The 25,451-nt window shown below is 44.7% G+C and overlaps 1 protein-coding gene across 2 annotated transcripts in view; it reads right to left on the minus strand.

The window, feature by feature from the left end:
• Positions 1 to 1,416: 1,416 nt before the first annotated feature.
• Positions 1,417 to 25,451, minus strand: part of PRKCB (protein kinase C beta) — a 244,411-nt gene continuing 220,376 nt past the window's right edge. The window contains exon 17 of one of the 2 annotated variants that reach the window (XM_084641907.1): positions 1,417 to 1,852. In XM_084641907.1, the coding sequence (XP_084498033.1) occupies positions 1,700 to 1,852 (153 nt within the window). In that variant the 3' untranslated portion in view covers positions 1,417 to 1,699. Of the gene's footprint in view, positions 1,853 to 8,164; positions 9,563 to 25,451 lie in introns of those variants that run through there. The other variant, XM_084641906.1, reaches the window with a different exon arrangement.

A 25,451-nucleotide genomic window follows, 5' to 3' on the forward strand; every position in this document is an offset into this window, starting at 1 on the left:
CTGGCACAATTTGCAGTTTTAATTTTGTTTCCTCAAATACAGATTATTGCATGCTCAAGGAGACCAAGAATACACCATTCTCCAAAGTAGCAGCAGGTCTGGCCTCCATTAAATTCAGAAATGTAATAGAGTAACCTAGGGTTATCTAGACACTTTTCATGGCCCATGGATGAGCAAAAAACATCTGTTCCTAGTGTTTAGCAGCTTTTTTCCCTTAAATCCTTTTAAAAAATATTCAAAAGGTAAAGTTTGAGGTTTATAAAAGACCAACAAACCACTTTTTTTTCCTGTAGGATTCAATACATCTCATAAGATTCCCACCTCTACTTTTCACTATATTCATGAATTAATGTGTATTTACATTAAAATTGGTAGTGTTTAAAAGCAAAAAAATTATTGGAAACCAACCCAGCTCACATACAGCGGGACAGGAATAATAATCAGTGTTTCCAAATGTACACACTTAATTCTGTGTTTGTGCCTAAATAAGAGTAAGAATAGCTAGCCAGCCGAAGGACAAGCAGTTGACCTTGTCTCACTTTTCTCCTCCATATGGCACCTTGCTACATGCATGTTGAAACTGTATATTAAAAATATCAACTGGAATATTTTTGTAAAATTTAGAATTTCTAATATGATACATATGGTCGTAGGTTACTAAATAAAACCCCTGAAAACAGAACTAAGTAAACCAGGGCATGTGGAAAATTAATTACATTGCACATCTAGATAATAGCAAAGGGTGTATACTATAAAAAAGTTACCTTTAGAAATAGCCCTCAGTAGCGCCCTCTCCTAATGGGCATATTTTCAGTTGCTAAACTGTAAAATGAACTTGCAAATGTGTGTGTTTTGGTAGAATATTAATATCCTTTAAAGAGCTGTTAACTTTCAACAATGTCTGTGAAAAAAACAAGAGAAAGATTTAGAAGAGTGTTGTCAGAGTATATCAAAACTGCAAACTGTTCCAGATGTTTAAAAACCCCCACCTTTTCCTTAGAAAAACCAGGTGTTCTGATTTACTAGAACTGGGATGAAATTAATTTTGTAGTGTTATGCCTGAGTAATAGGAACAAAAATGATTGTTGTATTGAAATGCACACTTTTACAGTAGGCTCCAGAGGAAGGCCGCTTCATTGAGCCAGTTTAACCGTACATACAACGCATTGAAAACATAAATATGTCAACACGCAGACTTCTTCACACGCATCGGATCTAACTGTTTCCATTCTTGAACAAGAGGCGCTTCTAAGACAACTTCACAGTCACTGCAAGCTGCAGCACAACTGTTTAAAATATCAGCAGCCATGCTGGGCCTCCCAAGGGAACCATTTTTGAATAATTTAAAGTTTACCAGAATCTCCAGGTCTGATTTTAAAAATTACAAAGACTGTAGCAATTTTGTATTTAGAGACCATATTCAGACCTGTTTAAAAAGTCTGTTGGTTACCATTATTGGTAGTGTTTAGAAGTATTACCTCTTGCTGTTACCTCACAAACTAAATATTTCCAGATGTAGGAACCACGCTAGGAAGTGACACACACATATAAGGGCCTCCTAAAACAAGGTATCGCCACATTTCAAATGAGGGCATGTATACATGTATGCACCGTTCATCCCGGAAGACTAGTGTTGATATTTTACAAGGTGATCTGAAGGTTTGGATTGCGAGCACAGAAGGTGGCATTTGCATCTTGTCTAAACATTAATGACAAATTCTGGATTAGTATAGGAGAATCCAGCAAACTCAGTCTGATCCAAGTTCATGATGAAGAGTTTGTCAGTAGGCGTGAGTTCCACAGGCTGCCTGGTGAACTCTTTGTCGAAGTTGGAAGTGTCTCGTTTGTCTTTCTGTCAAATGGAAAGCACAAAATTAAACACAATCAAAAGGGAGAGAAATATACAAGAGAAATCCCAGCAAGGTGGATGTCTGTAATACCGTATGCGTGTTCAGAGCGATCGATGCTGCCCATTCTTTAGGATTTGTACATGGTATGTATACATATATTCTGAAATTGTTTGTTTTTTAAAGAAAATTACACGTTAGATTAGGTACACTACATGCAAATACTCAGCAGTAGCGTTTATCCACATAAATGCAATTGGGTACAGTGTGCAAAAACAGGAAAGCATTTATCTAACACTTTAAAATACCCAACAAAAGTTGTACAGTGACATGATGACAACACAGTATGGTACAGAAGGGACATGGCATTCACAAATAGAAAATTCTCCCCACACCCACCAATCCGGCAGCTTTAAAAAAGAAAATTAACGGAACAGTTTCTCAACATGCAAAACTTTCACTGGAAACACGGATTTCTTATCTACAATAAGAGAGTCCTGGAGAAAGCAACAAGCCACAATATTGGAAGTAAACAATTTACTAGGATTTCAGCGTACACACAAAACTAATCAGCCATAAAAATTTGGTGGTAGCAGATGATTTCCCCCCCGGTTTTCTGTTAGTAGTCTGACATTTTTAGTTGGGCTGCTGTAATATCTTGATTTCCACTTGCATTTATCTATTTAGTTTGAGAGGAGTGTGTGATTTTCTCCAGGGTCACATATAAAATATACAGTGGGTCCAAAAACCTGGTGTAAAAATAAAATTACATAGATGCAACCTTTTCTAAATCCAGATCATCACAAAAATATAGACCGTACAGTTAGACCAAAGCAAAAAGAATGATGGTCTCAGTTAGGCTGACAGTCTATTAGCATGTAAGACCCAATTGGTTAAACAGAAAGATCTTTGAATATTCATTTATGTAATGGATCTTGCCTGTGTAAACGAAGATACACGCTGGCTGCACTACATTAGAAAGGCCTGGCTGGTGTATGAACCCAGTAGCAGTGAAGACACAATATAAGCACCAGGAATACCTCATCAGTAAAGAAATATCCAGAGGGGAACTTGTATTATTACTGAAGACAGCAGACGTTGCAGTGTGTAAATAACAGTATAGTTCCAATGCGGAGGAAACCTATGAGAATTCTATGTGAGGACTGAAACAGGACACAGACAGGCGACCTACCACAGCTCTTCCATGCGTTAGAGTAATAATATTTAAGTCTTACGTAGCACTTTTCATCTGTATAAAAATGTGTGATTAAGGGAATGGGGGCATGTAATCATGCACAGAGCTCACCCGGGTGTTTGTAACTGGCTCATCGCACGGTGTCTGAGCACCATTCAAAGAGGATCAGTAAGTGCGAGATCCTACCAGAAAGTTCCAACTTGAGATCAGGGCCACGATTTCCAGCTCTCCCAAGCCATCACATCAGTTTACACGGGGAAGTGCGTTACACCCAGTGTGCACTACTTCCCCTTAAGAAAGACACTGGGCAACTGCAAACCTCAGCCCGGGGTGGTTGTAAGCACCCATTGGGGCAGGAGCCTGCACAACAGACGGGGAGCCCAGTATAGACCCATGGCGGTGAAGAGTTGGGGGGGGGGGCTGGGATACAAGCTAGGTCTGAAGTGGCAGGAGCCCTGGCAATGCATATTGGGGATTGGGAGCCACGGCTGGAGAGAGACACACCCTTCCTTTCCCCCAAATTCAGTGGGCTCCCTTCACTGCTATGTGAGGCTGTGGGAGTTAGTTTTGCAGCCCCCAGAGGGCTCTGGGTGGAAGCAGGGGTCATTGCAGGTAACTGTGCGTCTCGTGGAGCCTGTCGGTCACTTCGTATTTTTGAAAGCCAAGAACTGGCCCTCCAAGGTCCCGTTTTAGATGGGGTCTCCCTGTTTGAATAGATGTCTGCGGTGCAGGGCAAGCTTGCCCACGCGCTCCGTTCTAGCACACCACCCACCGTTTTTTTTGCAGCTCTGGTTTATTATCCTGTCAGCTAGTGCCAAAGGGGTAGCCAGTGCTCCTTAGGGGCTGCAATTCCACGGGCAGGGAAGCAGAACCTCATTCACACATTGGAGAAGCCGTGTCACTTTGTGATCGAGTACCTCATGCCTGGCCTGAATGCAAACGCACTGACCTGGCTGTGTGCAGAGAGCTGCTGTACCACTTACCCTGACAACTCCGCTCTCAGCCAGGCATGGCCATTCACCTTCAGATTGTCTTTACTGATGAAGTAGCAGGAAGGCTTTATATTGCAGCTTGGCAAGACTCTTCAGTTCTGCTGGGCTCAGAGGCGATGAAGTCTAAAGGAGGACCCTGGCCAGCATGTGAACCATACAGCAGCCCGCCCCCGCAATCCCTTCTCAGAGAGCAGCGGCCCCGACACACGGTTTGCTGCGTTTCCAGAGGAAGCCTTTTGCTGCTGCTTAGGACAGGAGCGCCACATCACAATCACACTCACCAGCCACTCGCAAGTGTCAGCCCAGAGCACTCTCTCCAGTCAGAGTGGGTGAGGGCCAGGGTTTTGTGGAAAACGCCTGCCCCTCAGTCGGCCCTGTGCTTGAACTCAGCCGGCTCTTTTACTTCAGGTCGTCAAAGACACATCCAGATAGCCCCTTATTGGGAAGGTACCGTTTTCTCCTAGGATATTAAATCGCCGACAATGCCGGCGACCGTGATGTGGCTGGTTCTGCTGGTCACCTCAGCCTGCGGACTAAGTCACCAAGGGCGCAGCAGACGGATCATAGAATCATAGAATATCAGGGTTGGAAGGGACCTCAGGAGGTCATCTAGTCCAACCCCCTGCTCAAAAGCAGGACCGATCCCCAATTAAATCAAACGGCCAGAAGAGAGCAGCCTGTCCATGGGGCATTCCCTCCAACAGACCAGGCTCTGTACAAGACGCTGCTCCCTGGAGCTGGGTTGCCCCAGGGAGGCCTAGACCGTTTCAAGAGGGGACAGCAGCCTCCGCACCCACAAAGGCGTGGGGGAGAAGGAGATGAGGTTAAAACCCCCAAAGAGGAGGGAAGGGAGGCAAGGGGTGAATGTGGCACGGAGTAAGAGAGGCCAGTGGGGCTTGCGGGGGGAAGCTGGAGAGAGAAGCTGAGATGGGAGGCAAGAGATCAGGGCTCGAAGGGAGAAGACAGTGACCGCGTGCTCTGTCGCCGCTCAAAGCAAGCGGATGCCCCCATCCCTCCCCCACCCTTGATGTGACCAGACTTACCTACCCGTGTCTGCCCCCCACCCCCACGTCTGGCTCTCTCTCTTTTGCCTTTCGTCAGCTGGCTGCTGAGAGAAGCGGGGGGACTGGGGGTAATTGCTTCCCCCCTCACCTCATCCCCACCCCTTCCCAGGAAAGGCGACGGGGGTGCAGGGCAGGGCACGGATAACAGGGTTGGGGGGGAGACTGAGCAGGAGGGGCCAGTTTGAGATGCATGGATTCTGTCTGACAAAGAGGAAGCAGCATATTTCAGGCAGATGTGAAAGCACATGGGAGCCAAGCAGGGTGTTACCCTCCCCACCCTGAGGCAGGGCAGGAAGGACCCTGTTCCTCTTGTGCTGATGAGCCAGGCTCCACATTCGCTGGACGAGCAAGGGGAGGGGGCAGATCCTGCACTCCTTGCCTGTGAAACTGGGAAGGTGAAAGGGTCCGATGGCGGTAACTGCTAGGGATGCCAACCCTCCAAGATTGTCTTGGAGTCTCCAGGAATTAAAGATTAATCCATGAATACTTCTAACCAAAATTAGCAACTCTAGTAACTGCCCAGACTGACACAGCTCTGCTGTCTTAGATCTCCACATGCAGAGGGAAGGGCTGGGAGCAGTGAGTTTACTGACAGGTTCCAAAAGGCCACATGGAAACGGACGCACAGGGGCCCCCCCCAGGATATCATTCTATCAGATAAGGGACGGTGCTTGCTAAAAGCACAGTATGGAGGGATATCTGTAAAGTGAAACAACGGCGTGTGTAGGAGAAAGGCACAGCGACACCCACAAGTGCCCATTCAAGGGAGTAAGGAACATTGGTTGCTTGATAGAGAACTGGTGATAAAGCTGGAGGATGACTGTCTCCACCCCGTTAGAGCAGTCTCTAAAGGGGCGCTCTCCTGTACCGATCTCACTACCTCGGATATTTTACAGCAGCTTCCCCTTCACCCCTTGCGCTTTTCCACTGGCTTGGGGGAGAAATCCATACAGAGAATCCCCAGCTGGTGAGAGCCACAAAGCGGTTTCTGCTTCAGTGATGAGTGAAACTATTATAACTTTTCTTCTCACTGTGAATTTCTCTGTAAAGATGTATGTGCACGCACACATGCTAGTTAGGCCTCTGCCGAGGAAGGAAGTTACCTGTTTGTGGAGGGAGCAGGGAAAGGGATACGGGGGGGAGGTACTGGAATGAATTAAGGAAAGGGAAATTGAGGCTGTCTCGGAAAAGCTTTCTGACAGTGGGATACAGAAGGCTGTGGAATCACCTGGCTGAGGGAGGGCAGGGAGCCCCATTGCTTGGGATGCGTAAAACTTGGCTAGCCAGAGCAAGGGGGACCGAATCCTGCCTCAACCTCTGGGAGATATGCTGGGTGGCAGGTTTTTTGCATTTCTGATTGTGTGTAGGAGACGCTGTACGTCTCAAGGGTGAAGAAGGAGTGGTCAGCTGCAAATCTGTCCAGCTTCACTTTGAATTCTGGTGAAGGAGGGGCCTGTTTAGCCTCCCGTGTGTATTCAAATGTGAATTTCTAATGCCCAGGCTGTTTCTGTACTCCACGGCTGCTGCTGGGACCGTACACTCCACATGCAGAGTCTTGCACAGAGGCCTGTTTATACGTGGGCAACTTCCTCCTAAAAGAAAATCACTCCCCTCACTGCGTCTCCCTTAACATTAGAGGGGCAGTTACAATTTCTTCAGCAGTCATTTCCAGGGCCTGTCCGTGCCCCTTTCTTATAGTCTGGAAGAGTTCCACACTGAGCAGCATCCCCTGTGATGTGGGGTGGAACAGAGGACGGGGGCTAGCCGGTAGCCCCTGTTGTGTTTGGTACTTTATTTGGCACGCCGAGAATAATCCTACAGAGCTCAAACACTCCTATAATGCAGCAGAAGCAGAATTCCAGAGGAAGCAAAGGAATTTTGTATGCATTTGGGAGAATGAGATTAGCAGATGCCTGTGATCTCTCTTTTGCTAAAAACCTACCAATTGCTTTGAACAACGGCTCCCTTGAGAGTTCACACATGCAGTAATGAGTCACTGGCTCACCATGCACTGTCTGATAGAGATAGTTTCACTTAAAATTTCTGGAAGCTTCAAAGCCTCATCCTGTAATCATTACTTACTGTTAAAGTCATTTAAAGAGCTAACCTAGAGGGTGTCAAGGATGATGGGGTTTCTTGAGCTCTCACTAGAGAAAGAATGAATTTTACCTGGATTTCAGAACAAGAAAGCCCCCTCTTCAATCAGCAGATGAGATCTTGGATCTTACTTCTTCTCCTAACACAAGAACTAGGGGTCACCCAATAAAATTAATAGACAGCAGGTTTAAAACAAACAAAAGGAAGTATTTCTTCACACAACGCAGAGTCACCCTGTGGAACTCTTTGCCAGAGGATGTTGTGAAGGCCAAGACTATAACAGGGTGCAAAAAGGAACTAGATAAGTTCATGGAGGATAGGTCCATCAATGGCTATTAGCCAGGATGGGCAGGGATGCTGTCCCTAGTGTCTGTTTGCCAGAAGCTGGGAATGGATGACAGGGGATGGATCACTTGATGATTCTCTGTTCTGTTCATTCCCTCTGGGGCACCTGGCACTGGCTGCTGTCAGAAGACAGGATACTGGGCTGGATGGACCATTGGTCTGACCCAGTGTGGCTGTTCTAATGAGGGAGTGGAGGAGGGGCATTGTTCTATACATACCCCAGAGATTGGTGGTGGTCCCACTAAAGGATGCCAGTTGAGAGCTTCATGCATTGTCGTGAAGGGGACACACTCTACAGGAGTGAAAGGGGTAATTCAGCTTACACCGATGGCCACACCCTGGGCAGTGACACGGTGGGTGGTGCAGAACTGGAGGAGATGGTATTGTGATGTGGGCTACTGCCTGCTGTGGACTTAGAGCAGACCTGGAAACTTGGGGCTACCCCAGGTTGGACTCATACACGGTCAGCAATCAGAGATGATGTGAATGTAACATTCTGATTCTCAAAACCCACTCCATCCTGACTGAGACTCAGTCTCACGGTTTCTGGCATCTCAGAGTGCAGGACTGTGTTGAAATTCATCATTCACAAATAAATTCAGGGTTTTTTTTGACATATTGTTTCTTATTTTTTTATTTTATAATCAGTATTGGAAAAAGATTGGCACATTACAGCTCAAAGCAGCGTGATTCAAAGTGATAGCCCACAAACATCTGGCCGAATGGTACAAAAGGAAGTGATACGATTGTCATGGTTTCAGGAGAAACATCTTTCCTGAAGCCCTTTTTTTTTTTCCCCCTTTTTTCGGATGCTAGGAACACAAACTTAGACTATTTAAACATCCAGCAACATTCTTTAAGGTAGGAATATTAGTGAAAACAAAATTCTTTACAGGCTTCATCAGATTTCACAATACTGCTAGACTTTAAATATCAGCTCATTTTCATTAATACCATTTTTGACACATTTAAAGCGCATGTAACAAACTGAATTAATTGTTTTGGCATTTGAAAAAAAACCCAAAGGAAAAAAAGGTTTTATATGAAATAATGTAAAAACCATGGTGTGTCTGGTGTTTACTAGGGTGACCATAGATTTGAAAGCATTTACAAGGGTTCTTTCAAACTTTCCTTTTATAGCTGGATGATACACTTTCTTTTAACAAAAAAAGCTACTAAGAAACTGCACAATCAGGAGAAATCTGTGTGAGCAATAGATTTGGTTTCCCCAGTTATTTATTACTGCTATCAGGGAGTGCTGTGTCTGATGAAAAATTAAAAAAAAAAAAAAAAAAAAAAGAGGCAAGAGATTTTGCAGTGTTTTTAAATAAACAAGGACTCAGGGTTGGATGTAAGACAAGAAGTCCCATGTCCAATCTCTTGACAAACTATTTGCTTTTTTTGGAGGGGAGGGGGGAGGATCAAGATTAATAAGAAGCCTGCAAAGTTCAGTGTTCCTCACTTAATTCCCAGGTATTCCCAGGTATGTGATTACATTGAAGGGCTAGATAAGTGAAAGAACAGGGAAGCAAGGCAAATACTTAGATTTCTCCCAACTGTCATGGCCTGTAATTGGAGAGCTGTTAGACACCCCATTTAATGATCTGTCTGTCAATGTACTGATATCATTAGCTATGAGTAAAATTTGATTAAAACACAATTAAATTGCAGTACTTTTCTCACAACAGTTGTCATTCTGAGAGATCCCAAATTATGTGATGACACTTCTGGCTTTGAAACATGGTCACTCTAGTATCGTTACAAAAGAAAAACCATGAATGCAACTTTTGCAATGAAGAATGTCACCACAACAGCTGTTGGGACTGGGCGATAAAGATGCAGGAATGAGATCTACACAGCTACTTAGCTCTTGACTTCAGGTTTTAAAAATTCAGAGTTAACAAAGGAAAATCCTTCAAATTCTGATTGGTCAATGTTCCTGATGACTTCCTGGTCAGGTGGAGTTAAGACGGGTGGATGGCGAGTGAAAAATCGGTCGAAGTTTTCCGCATTCCGTCCACACTATGAGAGGGAAAAAAAGAACTCGTGGTGGGTGGAGAAAACAAAACAAACTGGATGCGGTCTGCAGCAATCCCCTCCCATTCACACCTCGCAGAGCAGATTATTTCAATGAGGAAAATGAGAGAAAAGAAAAGAAGATGCAAAATACTTATGAAGTATACTGATGAAGTGGGCTGTAGCCCATGAAAGCTTATGCTCAAATAAATTGGTTAGTCTCTAAGGTGCCACAAGTCCTCCTTTTCTTTTTGCGAATACAGACTAACACGGCTGCTCCTCTGAAACCTGTCAAAATACTTACGAGTTGTGTTAATTGCAAGGCTGGGTTTTCTCATGGAGCAGCCAGAGACTGATCAGCTCTCAGGCTGTAGCATGGCTAGTAATAGCAGGAGCGGAATGAGAGGGCAGTGCAATTACTTGCTGAGCTTTTCCCAGTCACGTGCAGTCCAACGGCACCTGTTTGAGCTGTGCTGCTAAGCCCTAGGCAGCTTCTGTTATCAAAGAGCACCACTATTATACCAACACACACCTCGCCCGTCCCCTCCATCGCCTGGGAACGAGAAGGTTTTGTCATGAACCAACAGTTTTGATAGTTCCACTTGTCCACGTTTAAGCAGGGACACCTCAGCTTTTGCAGATCTCACACTAGGTAACCCCTACGGGCTGAATGCCTAGCGCAGACAAGGCCGTTGGGCCACTGGAGAGTTTTACAGTGCCCCCTGCCCCCCAGCACACCTGTCAGACACCTCATGCCCCCACACACATGCCAAACGCTGCCTGGATTAGATTTTCTCCCAGCAAAACCAACCCATTTCAGTACTGCATGCAAGGAGATCACTGGTGTAACAGTCCTTGCGTCCCACACGGCACTGCTCACTCCTGCACCGAGGTCTGGGAAACGGTGGAGGCGCTGCAGGGTGCGTCCCTTAGAGAGACCTGCTTTGGAAAATGCAGACCACGAGGGAAAGGTGTGCTGCCCTGTGACCCACAGGGAAACTGCTCCCTTGAATTGATCTGGAGGGATGGGGAGGAGGTCCCATGTTATAAAACAGCTACCAAAAGAGGTAGCTTCTAAAAGCATTTCAGGCCTCCTCTAGGAGTGGGGGGAAGGGTCACCTTGAGAGCAGTGCAACCACTCCCCATCCTGGGGTGCATAAGCTCCTCCTTTCTCCAGGACAACAAACAGCTTTTGGACATGGTCACATGAGCAGGCATCCTGGGGAGACTTGGTCTAGTGGTCCCAGCCTAGGGCTGGGAGTCAGGACGTCACAAGGGTTAATCCTGGCTGTTACACTGACTCCCTGTGTGACCTCAGAAAAACGATACTCTCGGACTCTGCTTCCTTACCTGTGAAATAGGGATAATATTCACGTGGGGGGAGGGAGCGAGAGGAGGGGGCTTAGTAAATATGACACTACTAATCTCCAGCGCTCTTGGCTCACTAGGCGCTAAGTAATGCTCATCCTGCCTCTCCAGATGCCATGACCCCTCAGGGCCCATACAAGCAGGTGTGTTACCATGGGGAGGAAAGACCATGAAAGGAAAGGGAACAGGGTTAAACACTAAACCCAGACCATCTCCTCCAACACTCAAAGTATGTGCCATCTCTGACAAAGGGGCTGTGTTCCCCGGATGGGCTGTCCTGGGCTGGCCAGCCTGGCCACTATACACCACCATCCGCTGAGCTACACACAGCTTCACCTTCACTTTCCTTTAAAAAGCTTGCATTTGTTAATTACTCCCTGGTGTTTCCACAGGACTGGTCCTCTTCCTCTACATTCTCCTTAATCCCCCTGCTCCCCGTCGTGCGTAAGGTAGAGAAATAAGGATACAATGCATTTCACAAATGGGGAAACTGAGTCAGAGAGGATAAGAGATCTATCCAAGGCCACAAGGGAATCAGTGTCAGAGCCAGGATTAGAACCCAAGAAGTTCCAGGCTTCTCATCTTGCACAGAAATGCATCACTGCTATGCCTGTCTGATAGGTTCACTGAGGTGACACTATAAAATAGCCAGCATGATGGTCCTCTGAATAGTAATTCGAGGGGCCAGAGCCTCATTTGATGTCAACTGACACCAGCTGAGAATTCGACCATAGGGGCTTTACATTTCCTGTATGAAACAAAGGGGTGGTTAGGGGAGGGAGTGAGAGAAACCTGTCAAATGCTTCACTTCACTCTGAATGTAAAAGAAAGAATGTAAAGAACTCCTAAAAAGAAAAGGAGGCACCTTAGAGACTAACACATTTACTTGAGCATAAGCTTTTGTGCATCCGATGAAGTGAGCTGTAGCTTACAAAAGTTTATGCTCAAATAAATGTGTTAGTCTCTAAGGTGCCACAAGTCCTCCTTTTCTTTTTGCGGATACAGACTAACACGGCTGCTCCTCTGAAATCTAAAGAACTCCTGTAACCTTGGGTGCTGCTATAGAGAACTGTTGGATGGGTACTAGGTTATAACAGATCCTGTGAGACTTATCATTGGTCTATTATTAGGAAGTGAGGCAGTTACAAACTGCCTGACTATACCTACCACATGTATACCACATCCTGTATGAACTGGAATTCATGGCTCTACTTTAATGGCTAGTGGGCTGTATTTCTTATCAAAACTTCCACACTCCTGACTCCATTCCCTCTGGCACTGGAGATGCAGGAGCCAGGACCTATTGATCTCCTCATCTCTCCTTCCTAATACACATCTCGAAAGAGCACATATGCTTTACGTGCTGGGACTTTCCCCAAATGAACTATCATTTGCTGAGAAAACAGATTTGCATTTTTAATAAACGTAATGTCGGTCTAAAAATATTAAACAGTAAAGACAATACCTGTGAACTGTTCAAAATTCTGCACTTCTTTGTTCACTGATGAGGTTTAAAAAAAAAAAAAGACAATGCTAACATCAGCCTGCTTGCTAATACGCAGCCCCTTTGGCATATTTTATGTTCTTACAGCCACCAGGTAAGCCATCATTATTCCTAAAACCACTGGACAGTTCAGTGAATAATGTTAAATGCTAGCCACATAAGACGACGTTAAATGCTAGCCACAGCCATGCAAAGCCTGTTTGCTCATCTTCAGAATGTATTCTTCAGCCATAACGTATCCCTTTCCCATTGTGCAGATCAATGCCTCAGTTCAGCCAATCATTAAAGCCCCTGCTTAAACTTAAACATTGGTTTAAGCTCATCCTATTCAGCAAAACACTGAAGAATCTGATTCATAGATTTTAAAACCAGAACGGACCATTACGATTATCTAAGCTGATCTCTTCACAAACACGGCACAGAACTTCGCCCACCCATTTCTTCATGAAGCCCATAATTTAGGTTTGAACTAGACTATATATTTTTTTAAAGAAAGACAGCCAGTCCTGATGCAAAGGCTCCAAGTGATGGAGAACCCACCATAGCGCTAGGTAAGTTTTTTTCAATGGTTAATTACCTTCAATGTAAAAGTTTACACCTTATTTCTAGCCTGACTTTGTCCATCTTCAGCTTCCACCCAATGGATTTCATTCTGCCCTCTTCTGCTAGATTTAACAGCTGTCCATGATCAGAAAAGTTCCTCCCCAGTATAGACACTTACAGACGGCAATCATGTCCTTAAGTGATTTTCTGAGTCAGGGCTCAAATGTGCTCAGACACTTCACAAGATTTTTCCTGTCTCTTTTCCCCATGGTATTCTAGCCGGATGAAAGGCAAATACACCTGGCCCACCTCCATGAAACATGTAGCTCGTATCATTCCCAGCACTGTATTTTAACAAGATGTGCTAACCTTTTAGCACTTCAGTGGGACATGTCACCTCATTTTCACTAGGTAAAAGATGAGTCAGTCAGTGGCAAAACAAGAGGGAAGGTTCTTAAAAAGCTGAGGCCATGTCGACTCTAGAGCAGCACAGCGATGGTGATGTAGTTCCGTTGTGTAGATCCTTCTTGCATAGAAGGAAGGGATTTTTCTGTCCAGGTAATTAATCCTCCTCTTTGAGAGGCAGAAACTAGGCCAACAGAAGAATTCTTCCATCAACCTAGCCACATCCACACTGTGGGTTAAGTCAACCTATCTATGGTATTCAGGGCGTGACATTTTTCACAGCCCTGAGCAAGCTAGCCAGATCGATCTAATTTTTAAGTGTAGACCAGCAGTTAGAAGCTGGTCTTTGGACAACACAGTATTATCCATAAAAATGCCTGAGTCTTTCAAGATCAAGGCTGACAAAGAAGTGAGGCGAGTTACAAAGATATTGAGCCATCCAAAGTGCAGATCCGGTGTGAACTAGTACATTGCGATTCTCATAATCTATATTGTGGGGGTGCCTCAAATGGGACAAGGGAAATGCAGGCCCTGCACTGAGAAGGGCAGTGTCTAGGACAAACACTGAGTAGGGGAAGAGTTACTAATATACGAACCAAGTAATCAGAGTAATAGGCAGGTGGCCGGTTAGATGCTCTTTATACAGATAAACTGGATAATTTCTCCACCCCCACAGACCAATTCCCAGCCTCCGTTCTGATGTCCTCACACTCTTCCCTCCCAAAATTCCTCTCAGCAGAGAGAAGTCTATTCTACGGTTCCCATGATGCAATGCATCTTAGGGAACAAAGGGCTGAGAACACCAGAAGGGAACCCTCTATTCGCAGGGTAAGTGGCTGCTTTTTGCTAAAGCAGGTTTCAGAGTAACAGCCGTGTTAGTCTCTATTCGCAAAAAGAAAAGGAGGACTTGTGGCACCTTAGAGACTAACCAATTTATTTGAGCATAAGCTTTCGTGAGCTACAGGTCACTTCATCGGATGCATACTGTGGAAAGTGTAGAAGATCTTTTTATATACACACAAAGCATGAAAAAATACCTCCTCCCACCCCACTATAAATGGACACAAATCAGATGTCAAGAATTATAACATTCATAAACCAGTCGGAGAACACTTCAATCTTTCTGGTCACGCGATTACAGACATGAAAGTTGTTATATTACAACAAAAAACTTCAAATCCAGACTCCAGCGAGAAACTGTTGAATTGGAATTCATTTGCAAATTTGATACAATTAACTTAGGCTTGAATAGAGACTGGGAGTGGCTAAGTCATTATGCAAGGTAACCTATTTCCCCTTGTTTTTTCCTACCTCCCCCGCCCCCAGACGTTCTTGTTAAACCCTGGATTTGTGCTGGAAATGGCCCACCTTGATTATCATACACATTATAAGGAGAGTGGTCACTTTAGATAAGCTATTACCAGCAGGAGAGTGGGGTGGGAGGAGGTATTTTTTCATGCTTTGTGTGTATATAAGAAGATCTTCTACACTTTCCACAATATGCATCCGATGAAGTGAGCTGTAGCTCACAAAAGCTTATGCTCAAATAAATTGGTTAGGCTTTAAGGTGCCACAAGTACTCCTTTTCTTTTTGCTAAAGCAGAAAACACTGAACTTGTTTACTCTGCCCTCTTGGCCTCCCTCCCCAATCAAATAAGCTCCCAAGTTGGTTCAATAAGACTGCTTCCAACCTGTCATCTCTGCTAAGACTCAGACCAATTTTAAAAGACGGCCAAGCTATAGACTCAGGAAAGAGAGAAGGTTGCAACAAAAGCCCTGATTGCACCTTAGCTTAGTGGCACTACTGGGGGCTGTTAGGAGGATGCTCCTTATTTCCAAATGATTCAGGGAGCAGAAGAAAACCTAAAGACACATGCCCTCCTTCTCTAACTCGGCATGATAGCTGGAGATGTCACAGATGTCTAGAAATTAAGATGAAACAGCCTGATTCTTTCATACTGATCTGACAACCCACAAAATATAAAATCTGAACAATATCCATCAAGACTTCCAGTTTCATTGGCAAGAGCTGGTAACTATCCCAAGCCATGCAATGAAACACCAGACCTTGACCCTTCCAAAAGATATATTATATGTTGGACACACTGGTGTCAGCAGAGAAAATTTTTTCATTTCTGGTAGCTGGCTGCCTGAAAGCCATCAGATTAGCATCAAAAATAGAAAATAAATTCACAAAAATGAAGTTGGCAGTTGCATAAACCCTGGAGGCTCAAGAGAATGTGGAGATATGGGCTTTTCTAGGCTATGTTGTCACTAGTTTTTCCCCTTAGCAACAAGATAAAACAAACTATTGGGAAACTAACTGAAAAAGGTTATCAGAATTGTAATGTACAGCATAACAAGAGCTACCTGCTAATAAGCAGCTCACTTGCAGATTCCCTTCACTCCCATCTATATATTTAAAGCTTTGCAGTGCTTTGAAAATATACCTGTCACTGGCCATTAGCGTCACAAGTTTTTGGTGGAGAGAGGTTAGGTAGCTCATTTGAAACATTTGAGGGCATTAGACCTGAACTTGCTTTGAAGGGATGTACTGCATGTTTTTTTAAACACTTAGTATCAATTACTTTAGGATTAATTGGGCAAGGTTTTAATGTTTGTGAAGTTCTTTCAGATCCTGGGATGAAAAGTTCGACAGGAAAACCAAGTATTGTTTGTAATGTTTGTATTCATCATGCTAACCAAAATAGCTACAGGAACCTGCATCAACAAGTCATAACACCTGCCATAATATCAGAAGCGCCTTTACAGTAAGAATATTTGAAAAGTTGTTCAGACACTATGAATTTATTTTCCAGTTTTGTGAATCGGTGATTTTGTTCCTGCAGTTTGTAAAAATGTAAGGAAATTGCCGGGCCAATAGGTCAAAGTCACATAACGACAGTTTTTGGGGAAAGGGACGGAGTTTGTCATGGCAAAATAAATGCCCTAACCAAAAGAGTTGGAGAATGACCCGATGTGAACTGCATGCAATCCAAAATGCAAAGGTTGAGGGCTATAACCAGGGATCCGTGTTGTGCTGTTAAGACAGTGATCGTTGAAACGACCTTGAAGAGATGCTCTGCTGCATATTTGAGATCTGTATCTTTAGAGCTGTGCCTCCAGGGTTCTTGTTCTTCATGGATCCTAATTCAACTTTCATCCTTGTATGAATGAGATGTGACAATTGCTCCTTCTTTCTTTAAAGGTTACAGAGGCATTTATCAGCAAACCAGCTGCCCCAACCCCCAGTACCTTAGAGCCCTTATGCACCATATCCTGCCATTTCACTAATACAGCAGGCAGCTGTGCATGGTAATGCGAACAACAGGCCAATTCCTTTCCAAACAGATTGACAAGTAACATTTTAACAGTTTTTTCTTTTGAAGGATGATATAGCCATATTCCATTGGATAAGTGATACGGAGAAGAATTCACATTGCTATCGCCTGTAACAGATGCTCTTTACATCAGCACCAAGTTTTACTGCTTCTAAAACTGAGCTCCTCTTTAAGAGGAGAAAGACATCCCATAGGAATTTTCATATTTAACAAAAGCCACTTGGGGAAAACAATCCTCCCCAGTTTAGTACTCTGTGAACAAACAAGCAGGACTCCATTCTGAACTGAGAACATGGGAATCTATTTTATACAAATCCTCAAAGTATCCTAATATTTATAGCCACTGCAGAATGGCTTTTTTTTTATTACAGCTGCAGAAATAAAACTGTCAGTTTAGAAGATAGCCTTTTTGTTTTACCAATATCTAGCTTGATTTCCAATAGAGACAACAAAGACATAATAAAATATTTTCCCATTCATCCTGGAGATGCAATGAAATACCACAAAGCTGACACTGGCTATTTTCACTGTTATGACAAACATCTTCCCCTATTCCTGAAGTTCAGCTCAGGGGGTGCGTTGGACACATCCTCAAACTCTCATTGTTACAGCTTATGAGCACCTAATCATAATGGGGGAGATTTTCAAATGGCACCTAACCTCACTCCCACTTTTCACAAAGCAATCGCTCTGCATCTGACCTATCAGTCCTCATCTTCAAAGGAAACCTGCACCACACATTCAGAAGACGAGCCGGGGAGCTTACATTCATAACTTTGCTACACATTAAAAATCATGGTCTTAATAAAAACACTGGATTTATGGCTTATTACAACAATCTGTACCCCACGAGCCCCCCTTTTTCTCCTATAACTACAGGGGTGTTAATGGGCCAGAATGGTCCCTGAGAACATGTGCTAACCAGACATGCCAAACCCACGAAAAAAAATGCAGAAATTTGGCTTGTTTTTGGCTTAATTGGCTTGTGAGTTGCTTGTTGGCTAGTTTTTGGCTTGTAGCTTGTTGCTTCTCTTTTTTGATTGGCTCCTGGGGCGAGCAGGGGAAAGGGGGGGGAGAGAGTTAAGGGTGCACAGCGGGCCCACCACAGTCCCAGACTGCACACCAGGGGGATCAGGTCACATAGAGTGTGGGGGTTCTTAGGGATTGGCTTCTTTGGGCCTTGTTTTGAAATGGGATTAGCTGGATTTTTGGCTTATTGTGAAAGTTGGGGTGCTTATTTATAACATAAAAGTTGGCAACGGTGCTGCTAACTACTTATGCTAAACTATCTGTACTAGCTGGGACACTCTACGTACCTTTCCCAGATCTGAGGAAGGGCTCTGTGCAGCTTGAAAGCTGCTCGCTCACCAACAGAAGCTGATCCAACAAAAGATATTACCTCACCCACCTGGTCTCCCATGGGCACCGTGCCTGATTCTGCTACACTCAACCCCTCTGCGGCAGACCCTCAGCTGGTGTAAACTGTCAGCGCAAGGTCAATTTCAACGGAGCTATGACCTAGTACAACAGCAGTGGATATGCCCCATTGAGTAGTAACTTGTTCGGGGGGCACTACCATTGAAAGCATTGGGTCTGCTCCACCGGAGTCAGAGTGCTGTGAAAAGGGACCCGAGTTTTCAAGTGTTTTCCTTCTAGCAAGGTTTTTTGGAATGCTAGGAGGAGAAGTTTAAAAAGAGGGCACTTCATCACCTTACAACATATTGCCTTATTCCTTCACCTATGCATTGACACACATTATACAGAATGAAAATAGACAGGCAGGTAATTTTTGGCCAGACTCCAAGTCCTAGTGAGCTGTAGCCCACGAAAGCTTATGCTCAAATAAATTTGTTAGTCTCTAAGGTGCCACAAGTCCTCCTGTTCTTTTTGCTAGTTTAACAGCTGTGTCTGCTTCAGAATCCTTTTTGCAACTGTTGCAGTGAGACAGAAAACAGGGTTCAAAAACAACCCTCCCCCTAATTCAGTCCACAGGAAGAGGCAAAAGATGATGAATCCTCAGCTGGCCAAGTTCCTGCACATGCTTCCATTAGCCCAACTTAAAGTGCATCTCCCTAGCTATCCTGGTCCATACGGTGGGAAGAAGGAACTGTTTATGAGTAAAAGCATGAGAAGTTTAAACAAGCACTACCCATGCCCATGAAATGCACAAAGCGCTGATTGCTTTGTAATCATGCTTTATACTTACAAAGCATCTTAGCAGGAAAATGAGCAGCTTGGCAGCGAGACAGCATTTAGGGCTGCCAAGATGCTATACCGATGGCTTTGTCTACTTAACTTCTAAAAATTATACTGAGCACAAGGATGGGTGGAAATTATGCACTGATAGAGAAGTGTTTGGATGAAACAGATTCCACTCCCCTTGTCCCCTTTTCACAGCCAGGAGAGGGAGAGACAGTCACGCAGAATTACAGACTACACTGGTGTGCTGTTAATCCTTTGTTCACCAGAGTGGGCCTTCATCTCCCTTGCCCTGCCTTCAGAGAGGGGCACTATAGGTCTCGGGGAGGGGGGGAAGGGGGGAGAGCAGAGTTGCTTTTCCTAAAGGACCCCTAGCAATCACACAAACCATACAAATCTCAGCCTACTGTGAAGAGGAGCTGTTACAAACTGCAAATAGTCAGTGCTCCATTAAGGGTGGGAGTTTCAAAGGGGAGGATTGAAATGTGCCATCTCCAACCTGGGGCAAATGCTAGAGAGGGTAACATTTTCAAAAGCCCTTAAGTGACCTAGAAGCCAAAATCTCATTTGCAAAAGTGACTCGGTCAGATTTTCAAAAGATATTTAATTGCCGGAAGATACAGACTGGCACCCAGTGGGGCTGACTCCCATGGGAGTTCGGCACCTAGTGGGAATTTCAAAACTGCCTGTCTGAATGTTTAGGTGTATAAGTACCTTTAAAAAGCTGGCCGTTAGGATCCCAATTAAGGACTAAGACTCCTAAGTCACATTTGAAAATGGGTCTTAGGTGCCTTTGAAAATTTTACTCCGCCCAAAAATCTACATCCAGGGATACACTGGGAACACTTCTGCACACTAACTAACTGAGTAAATATTTTCAGTTTGTAAAAAAATTGGTTAATAATATGGGCCCCAGTTCTGCCCAGCTTAAGTCTCATTGACTTCAGTGGGCCTTAAGCACTTGCTGAAATGTTTTACTGAATCAGGGCTGCTAAGTCTCTTCTGTAACCAAGGAGGTTTCTTTGGAAGAGAATGAAAATATGAACCAAATCATTAAAATGAAGTCAGAGAGACTGATCTTGAGAGGGACAGAGAAGAGCTCATGGTTTTACCCTCACTATAGGTTTCCTGCATGTCCATTGTGTTAGGGAAAAAAACCATTCAACTTTAAAACATTGACTAGTTGGGGATTTCTGCTGTATACAGCTTGAAAACTGTTCTCCATTTGACTGAGCCTTAACACACATACCGCAGGTACTGTACAGTCACACAGCACATTTACATGTGCTTGCCTACGTAGGCGCTGCCCACTAAACTCTTAACTTTTTCTAATTCGGAAATGGCTCCTGGACTCACCTCACCACAACAGAGGTTACAGCAAGCAAAATGAGCTAGGAGAGCATAACTGACTGATTTCTTAAGTAACTGGGTCTGTAAATAGTATTTCAATATTGATTAACTCAAAATGATTCAAATAAGATTTAATTTGTGTAATTAGATAATTATTAAATTAAGATTTAAAAAAAAACTCACTGACTTCCTTGTTGTCAGCACTTCTGTACTCTGCCATTTGATTTCAACGCTTTTAGAGTGAGGAGACTTTTCAAATCACTAAGCTTTATGTAAAGTAAAGAAGTAATTAGACACCAAAAACAATCATTATCTCAATGAGAGGCAGAGTGAGTGTGTAAACACACTTCTCAGGGAAAACGTCACCAGGCAGGGAATTGGTATGCAGAGACCAAACCTAAGAGCAATGAAGCACAGCCCCTTGTCAGAAGTGCTGACTTTCTGCATACCAAAGACAAACTGCAGCCCCGGATCTCTCTTGTTACAGTCACTGTGATAAAGGTTAATCAAGCACCAAACCACAAGATCTCAAGAATGTATTTTCAGCACCAAGGACAGAGCAGACCCAAGTCAGGCTGAATAAGTAACTGTCCCTTTTTTGTTTTGTTTGTTTTAAAATTATACAATTTTCCAAGAAGTGAAGCGTGGCCATTACAGGCAGCCAGACAAGGGGAGAGTAAACAAAGGCTCCCTTTGAAGCCAGCTGCTGTGTTTGCAGAGCTGCTACAAAATTAGGAAGATGCTGCAAGGAGTTCGTGGGTGTTAGGCAAACGTGGAGGTTCATGAAGAGAGTCCCCAGCAAGAGCTATGTAGAGACAGGCGACCATCCAGCGTGGTAAAGATGCCACCAGAGCTGAAACACGGCAGAGGAGGACCTGACCCAGCCCAGCACCAGCCCGCTCCCATTAGCTTCTTAATGGCATCTGTATTAGAGCCCTGGACAGCTCCGGCCTCAGTGGCCTTGTGTACAGCAAAAACCATTTTGCCGTGTTTGAGCAAAGCCGCCACCCGCTGCATTACCTGACGTGATGCTGAACTCAGTGGGCCCTGCTCTGCGCTGACCGCAGAACTGCAATCAGCTTGGCGTCAGCGGTAACGTCCTGTAGTGCAGACAAGCTCTCTGGGCGCATGTGCACACCTGTGTTAGACTTATCTACAGTCTGTACTTTAAAACCTTGGCTGACCAGAAAAAAGTTCCATGTAGTCTATTGTATTTCTATTATTTCAACGGCTAATTTGAAATAAAAAAAAGATTTCTGTGGAAGTGAAAAAGACCACGTTAGCACATACTGCCATTGCCCGCGCCTTTCTGCGCAAGACCAAACTTACTGCCATGAAAGCCTTAGATTACAGGTGAACTTTTAAAAGTGATCATAAACTCTTCCTTCCCCAAGGATATTTTAAACCCAGATTTTCTGTATCCCTGTGACTGTGAATGGGCATTTTGATAACCAGATAGCACCTTTAAAAAAAAAAGTTCCTTTCCTTTGATTTCCTTTTGGCAGATGGCATTAAAGGAATATGTATTTTTCAACACAGATGCATGGCTGTTGGACCATCAGCAGGTACCTGAGTCATCTTAATCCTCACTAATCCAAAAACCTACTGAACCTACCTTAATACTAATCTCCCTTTCCTATCAAATGTTAAAATATTTCCTACGGCAAGCTGTTAGATGAGAAAGAACAGACAATAGCTTACCATACTCCATTCCAAGGTCCACGTTCAAAGGGAATTTTAAAGAAATAAGACATTTACAGCAGGACACAATTTGAACATTTTAAAAACAAACACATTGAGAGAGTGTATTTGAGAGAATTCAACTTGTTGCATTAAAAAAACAAACAAAGATGCAACATGCGGCAGATACAGTAACAGGACATCTGGCTCAGGAAGGAACTGGTGAATGGCAGGAGACAGGAAGAAGCAGGTCTGGTTAGAAAATGAGCACAGATGGGGAAAACAAGCAGCTACAAATTTCAGGAAAAATGGATCATTGCCAAATGAAAGTCAAGCTCTGAGCTTCCTGGGCCCTGTGCTAGATGTTGTAACTTCCAGAAACACATTAAAATGCACAGCCTCATCCCCACCTCTACTCGAGTTGGCATCCCCACTTGGGTTTTCATTTTTGAACATTAACACAATTCACACAAATATCTTCTGTCTTGAGCATGCAAATCAGGGTCTGGCTTTACAGCTGACCCCAAATGATTCACCAGCTGTGATGATTTGGGAATCTATGTACAACTTTATAACTTCAAACTGGAATTCATAACTCTTTGTACATCTCTCTATCCATTTTGATTGTGAGGCTAGCCTGCCTTCTCTGCTGTCTTTTTACCTCCATCTAGGAATACCATCCAAGGGGTGGTGACACCAGGCTAGTAACGTAGGGTGGTTAAACCTTGATAGTCTTCTGTTCAAATGGAAGCACCCTTGAACAAAGACGACAGCCAGACCAAGAAAAACAGCTCACCTAGGTGGGTAGTAATCATGCAACAGAGTGAGCTGACGGGGCACTCTGAACACCTGACGAGGGTGATTGGGGGAGAGTCACCTGACAAAGGGAACCACGTCTTTATGAAAGGAGGACTCCGCCCAGCTGTTTTAAAGAGAGAGGGAGACAGGAGCAGAGGCAGAAGCCGAAAGCAAGGCTGTGCAGGAGGAGAAGGGGGAGGATCCTGGACACGCTAGGGGACTCCCACTTCAGCCCCAAGAACAGTCCAGAGTGGTGAGGAAACTGAGGCAGGGAAGGGGGTGCAAGTGTTTTATTGGTTTGTCTGGATCTGTATAGCTCTTGTGCTGTGTAAAGAGAGACAGGTTTCTGAACCCTTGTTAGCTTGCATGTTATGTGCTTCAACTCTCACACTTTCTTGGAGAAGTGAACGGTGAACACACGGTTGGAGCTCTGGGGAAGAGCGGGCCTGAGCTACTACGATGTTGTGGGAGGTCAGCACAGGTCCTGGCAGCTGGACAGTAAGGTCCCACTTCAGCAAAGGGGTAGCAGACAGAGTTCGTGCTCAGGAAGTGTGCCATGGAGGCCAAAGAAAGATGATGCTGAGCCTAGCCAGACCAAGGGTCCAGTGCATGGGACCCAAACACAGCTGCCTGGTAAGTGTCTAGCAGGGGAAGCTTTACCAGAGCTGTGACAGCAGCAAAGAAATCTCTTCCCACACAGCGTATGACCTACAGCTTTCTCCCCTCTGAGCCATGGTGCACAAGGCAGCAGTTTAGACTTCTTGGATAATCCTCACCCAGATGTCACCTGCTCCCTTGATCTTCAAAATGTCCAGTATGGTTGTAGTTGTGGGGAATGGGACATTTGGGAATATGAGTGCAAATCCCACAGCAGCAGATCTTGGGTCAGATGTGCCTGAATTCCCATTCCTAGGAGAGTAGAGTTCCTTCATTCCCAGACAAGACTTCAGTAAGCTGGAGTTCTTTGTAAATATACAATAGTAATTTAAACATAATTATGTTCGAGCACATGGTGGAAAGCCAGAGTCCTTCCAGGGCTTGGTGGGGTCCACAGGGCCCATGTGGGACTGGGAGGCTCAGAACGAATGAGCACAAGGAGGGACATAAGTATCATTATCCCAGTTCTGCAGATGCAGAGAGGGGTCCCTGGTCACACGGGGGTTGTGGCAGAGCTGGGAACAGAATCCGTTCTCCCAGGGACCACTCCTGTGGCCCTAACCAGAGTCTGGGCAATACTGTACAAGGCAAAATGAGCGTGGCATTTGGGAAGCCGTCACGCAGCTGGGGTAGTGCTAACTTTACCCACCTGCGGGACAATTTCTCCATTCTGAACAGTCAGGCAAACAGCTTTAAAAGGGAAGAGGCTGCTAGAGAAGACTGGTGTTTAACCACAGGTATGTAATGCTAAATAGTATTCTACAGGCACATACTCCATTCATTACATATGCTGTTAACAGCAAATGAGTCTCCTCGGAGGGAGCCAGTTCTTAGGTAAGTCAGGGGAAAAGCAAGTCTGGACATTTCATGCCAGGAAACTGGCCCTGTGGAGGAAGCAGCAGTGATGAGATTAGGATAAAGGTAAAAGTATAATGAGCAAGACTAATAAAATGTTTGGACAATAAGACCAGAGAGGGAAGGGTCAGGGCCTGGGGCGAAACAACTAATAGCTAGGACAGCGGCAGACAGGTCCTGGAGGGATGTTACTGAGAGAGCAAAGATTGACGATCCTCCATCTTGGAGGACAGAAAAATAAGCATGGCCTTAAATTCCCAGACAGAGGCTGGGGCTAAATAGGGGGAAAGCCTTTGAAACTGGGAGGGAACAAAGGACTTTGGGATCCTCCTTCACTTGAGAGAGTCAGACCCAGATGCACATTTATCAGGAGTGGGTCAGGGACAATTGAATCACGTCTGCCATAATGCAGGGGGATGGACTCGCGACCAGAGGGAGCTTCCTTCCAGCTCCAAGCGAGGTTACTGAACACAAAACCCCAATCCTGAGAATCAGCTTTAACTCTGGGATCATGCAGAGTGCAGGTATCTGACCCAGGAAATGACAGACAAGGGAGGAGCAGGGGACGGACACACACACACACACACACACACACACAAGGAAGTGAGCAACTTAAGGACAAAGCTGGAGACTCCAGGAATAGCGCTGTTACGCCATTAGCTTCTCGACATCACATCGACGGCCGATGATCAATTATTGCCATATAGTCGTTGCAGAAAGGGACAGAGAAGCAGGAGATCCATCTCTCTCTGGTACTGATATGTTCCTCATCACTGTAGTATCTGAGCCCCTCACAATGTTTAACGCGTTTATCTTCGCAGAACACTTTTGAGGCAGGGCATTGCTATTATGCACGTTGTACAGTGGAGAACTGAGGCAGAGAGGTCCTACAGGAACACTACGGTCCCCCGAGAGCTAGAGCAGTGCTTAACTATTGGGCCATCCTTCCTCTCACATCAGGCCTATTTTGTTATTCAAAAGGCCTCCTTTCTCTTCCGATTTCCGACTCTCGCACCTCACGCAAGGCGTTATACAGACTGAAATGCATGTTGCATTACTGGCTGCTCAAATTGCCTCTCAGTGCCAGCCACGTGCTGGCAAAGTACCGATTCCTCTTACCCATGGTAGCTAAATAGTCTTCAGACCATTGGCATACCCACCTCAGCCTCACCTCTCAGAGGTTAGACCCCACATC

The sequence above is a fragment of the Lepidochelys olivacea genome (genome assembly GCF_965140295.1).
Source record: "Lepidochelys olivacea isolate rLepOli2 genome assembly, chromosome: 10".
Taxonomy (NCBI): domain Eukaryota; kingdom Metazoa; phylum Chordata; order Testudines; family Cheloniidae; genus Lepidochelys; species Lepidochelys olivacea.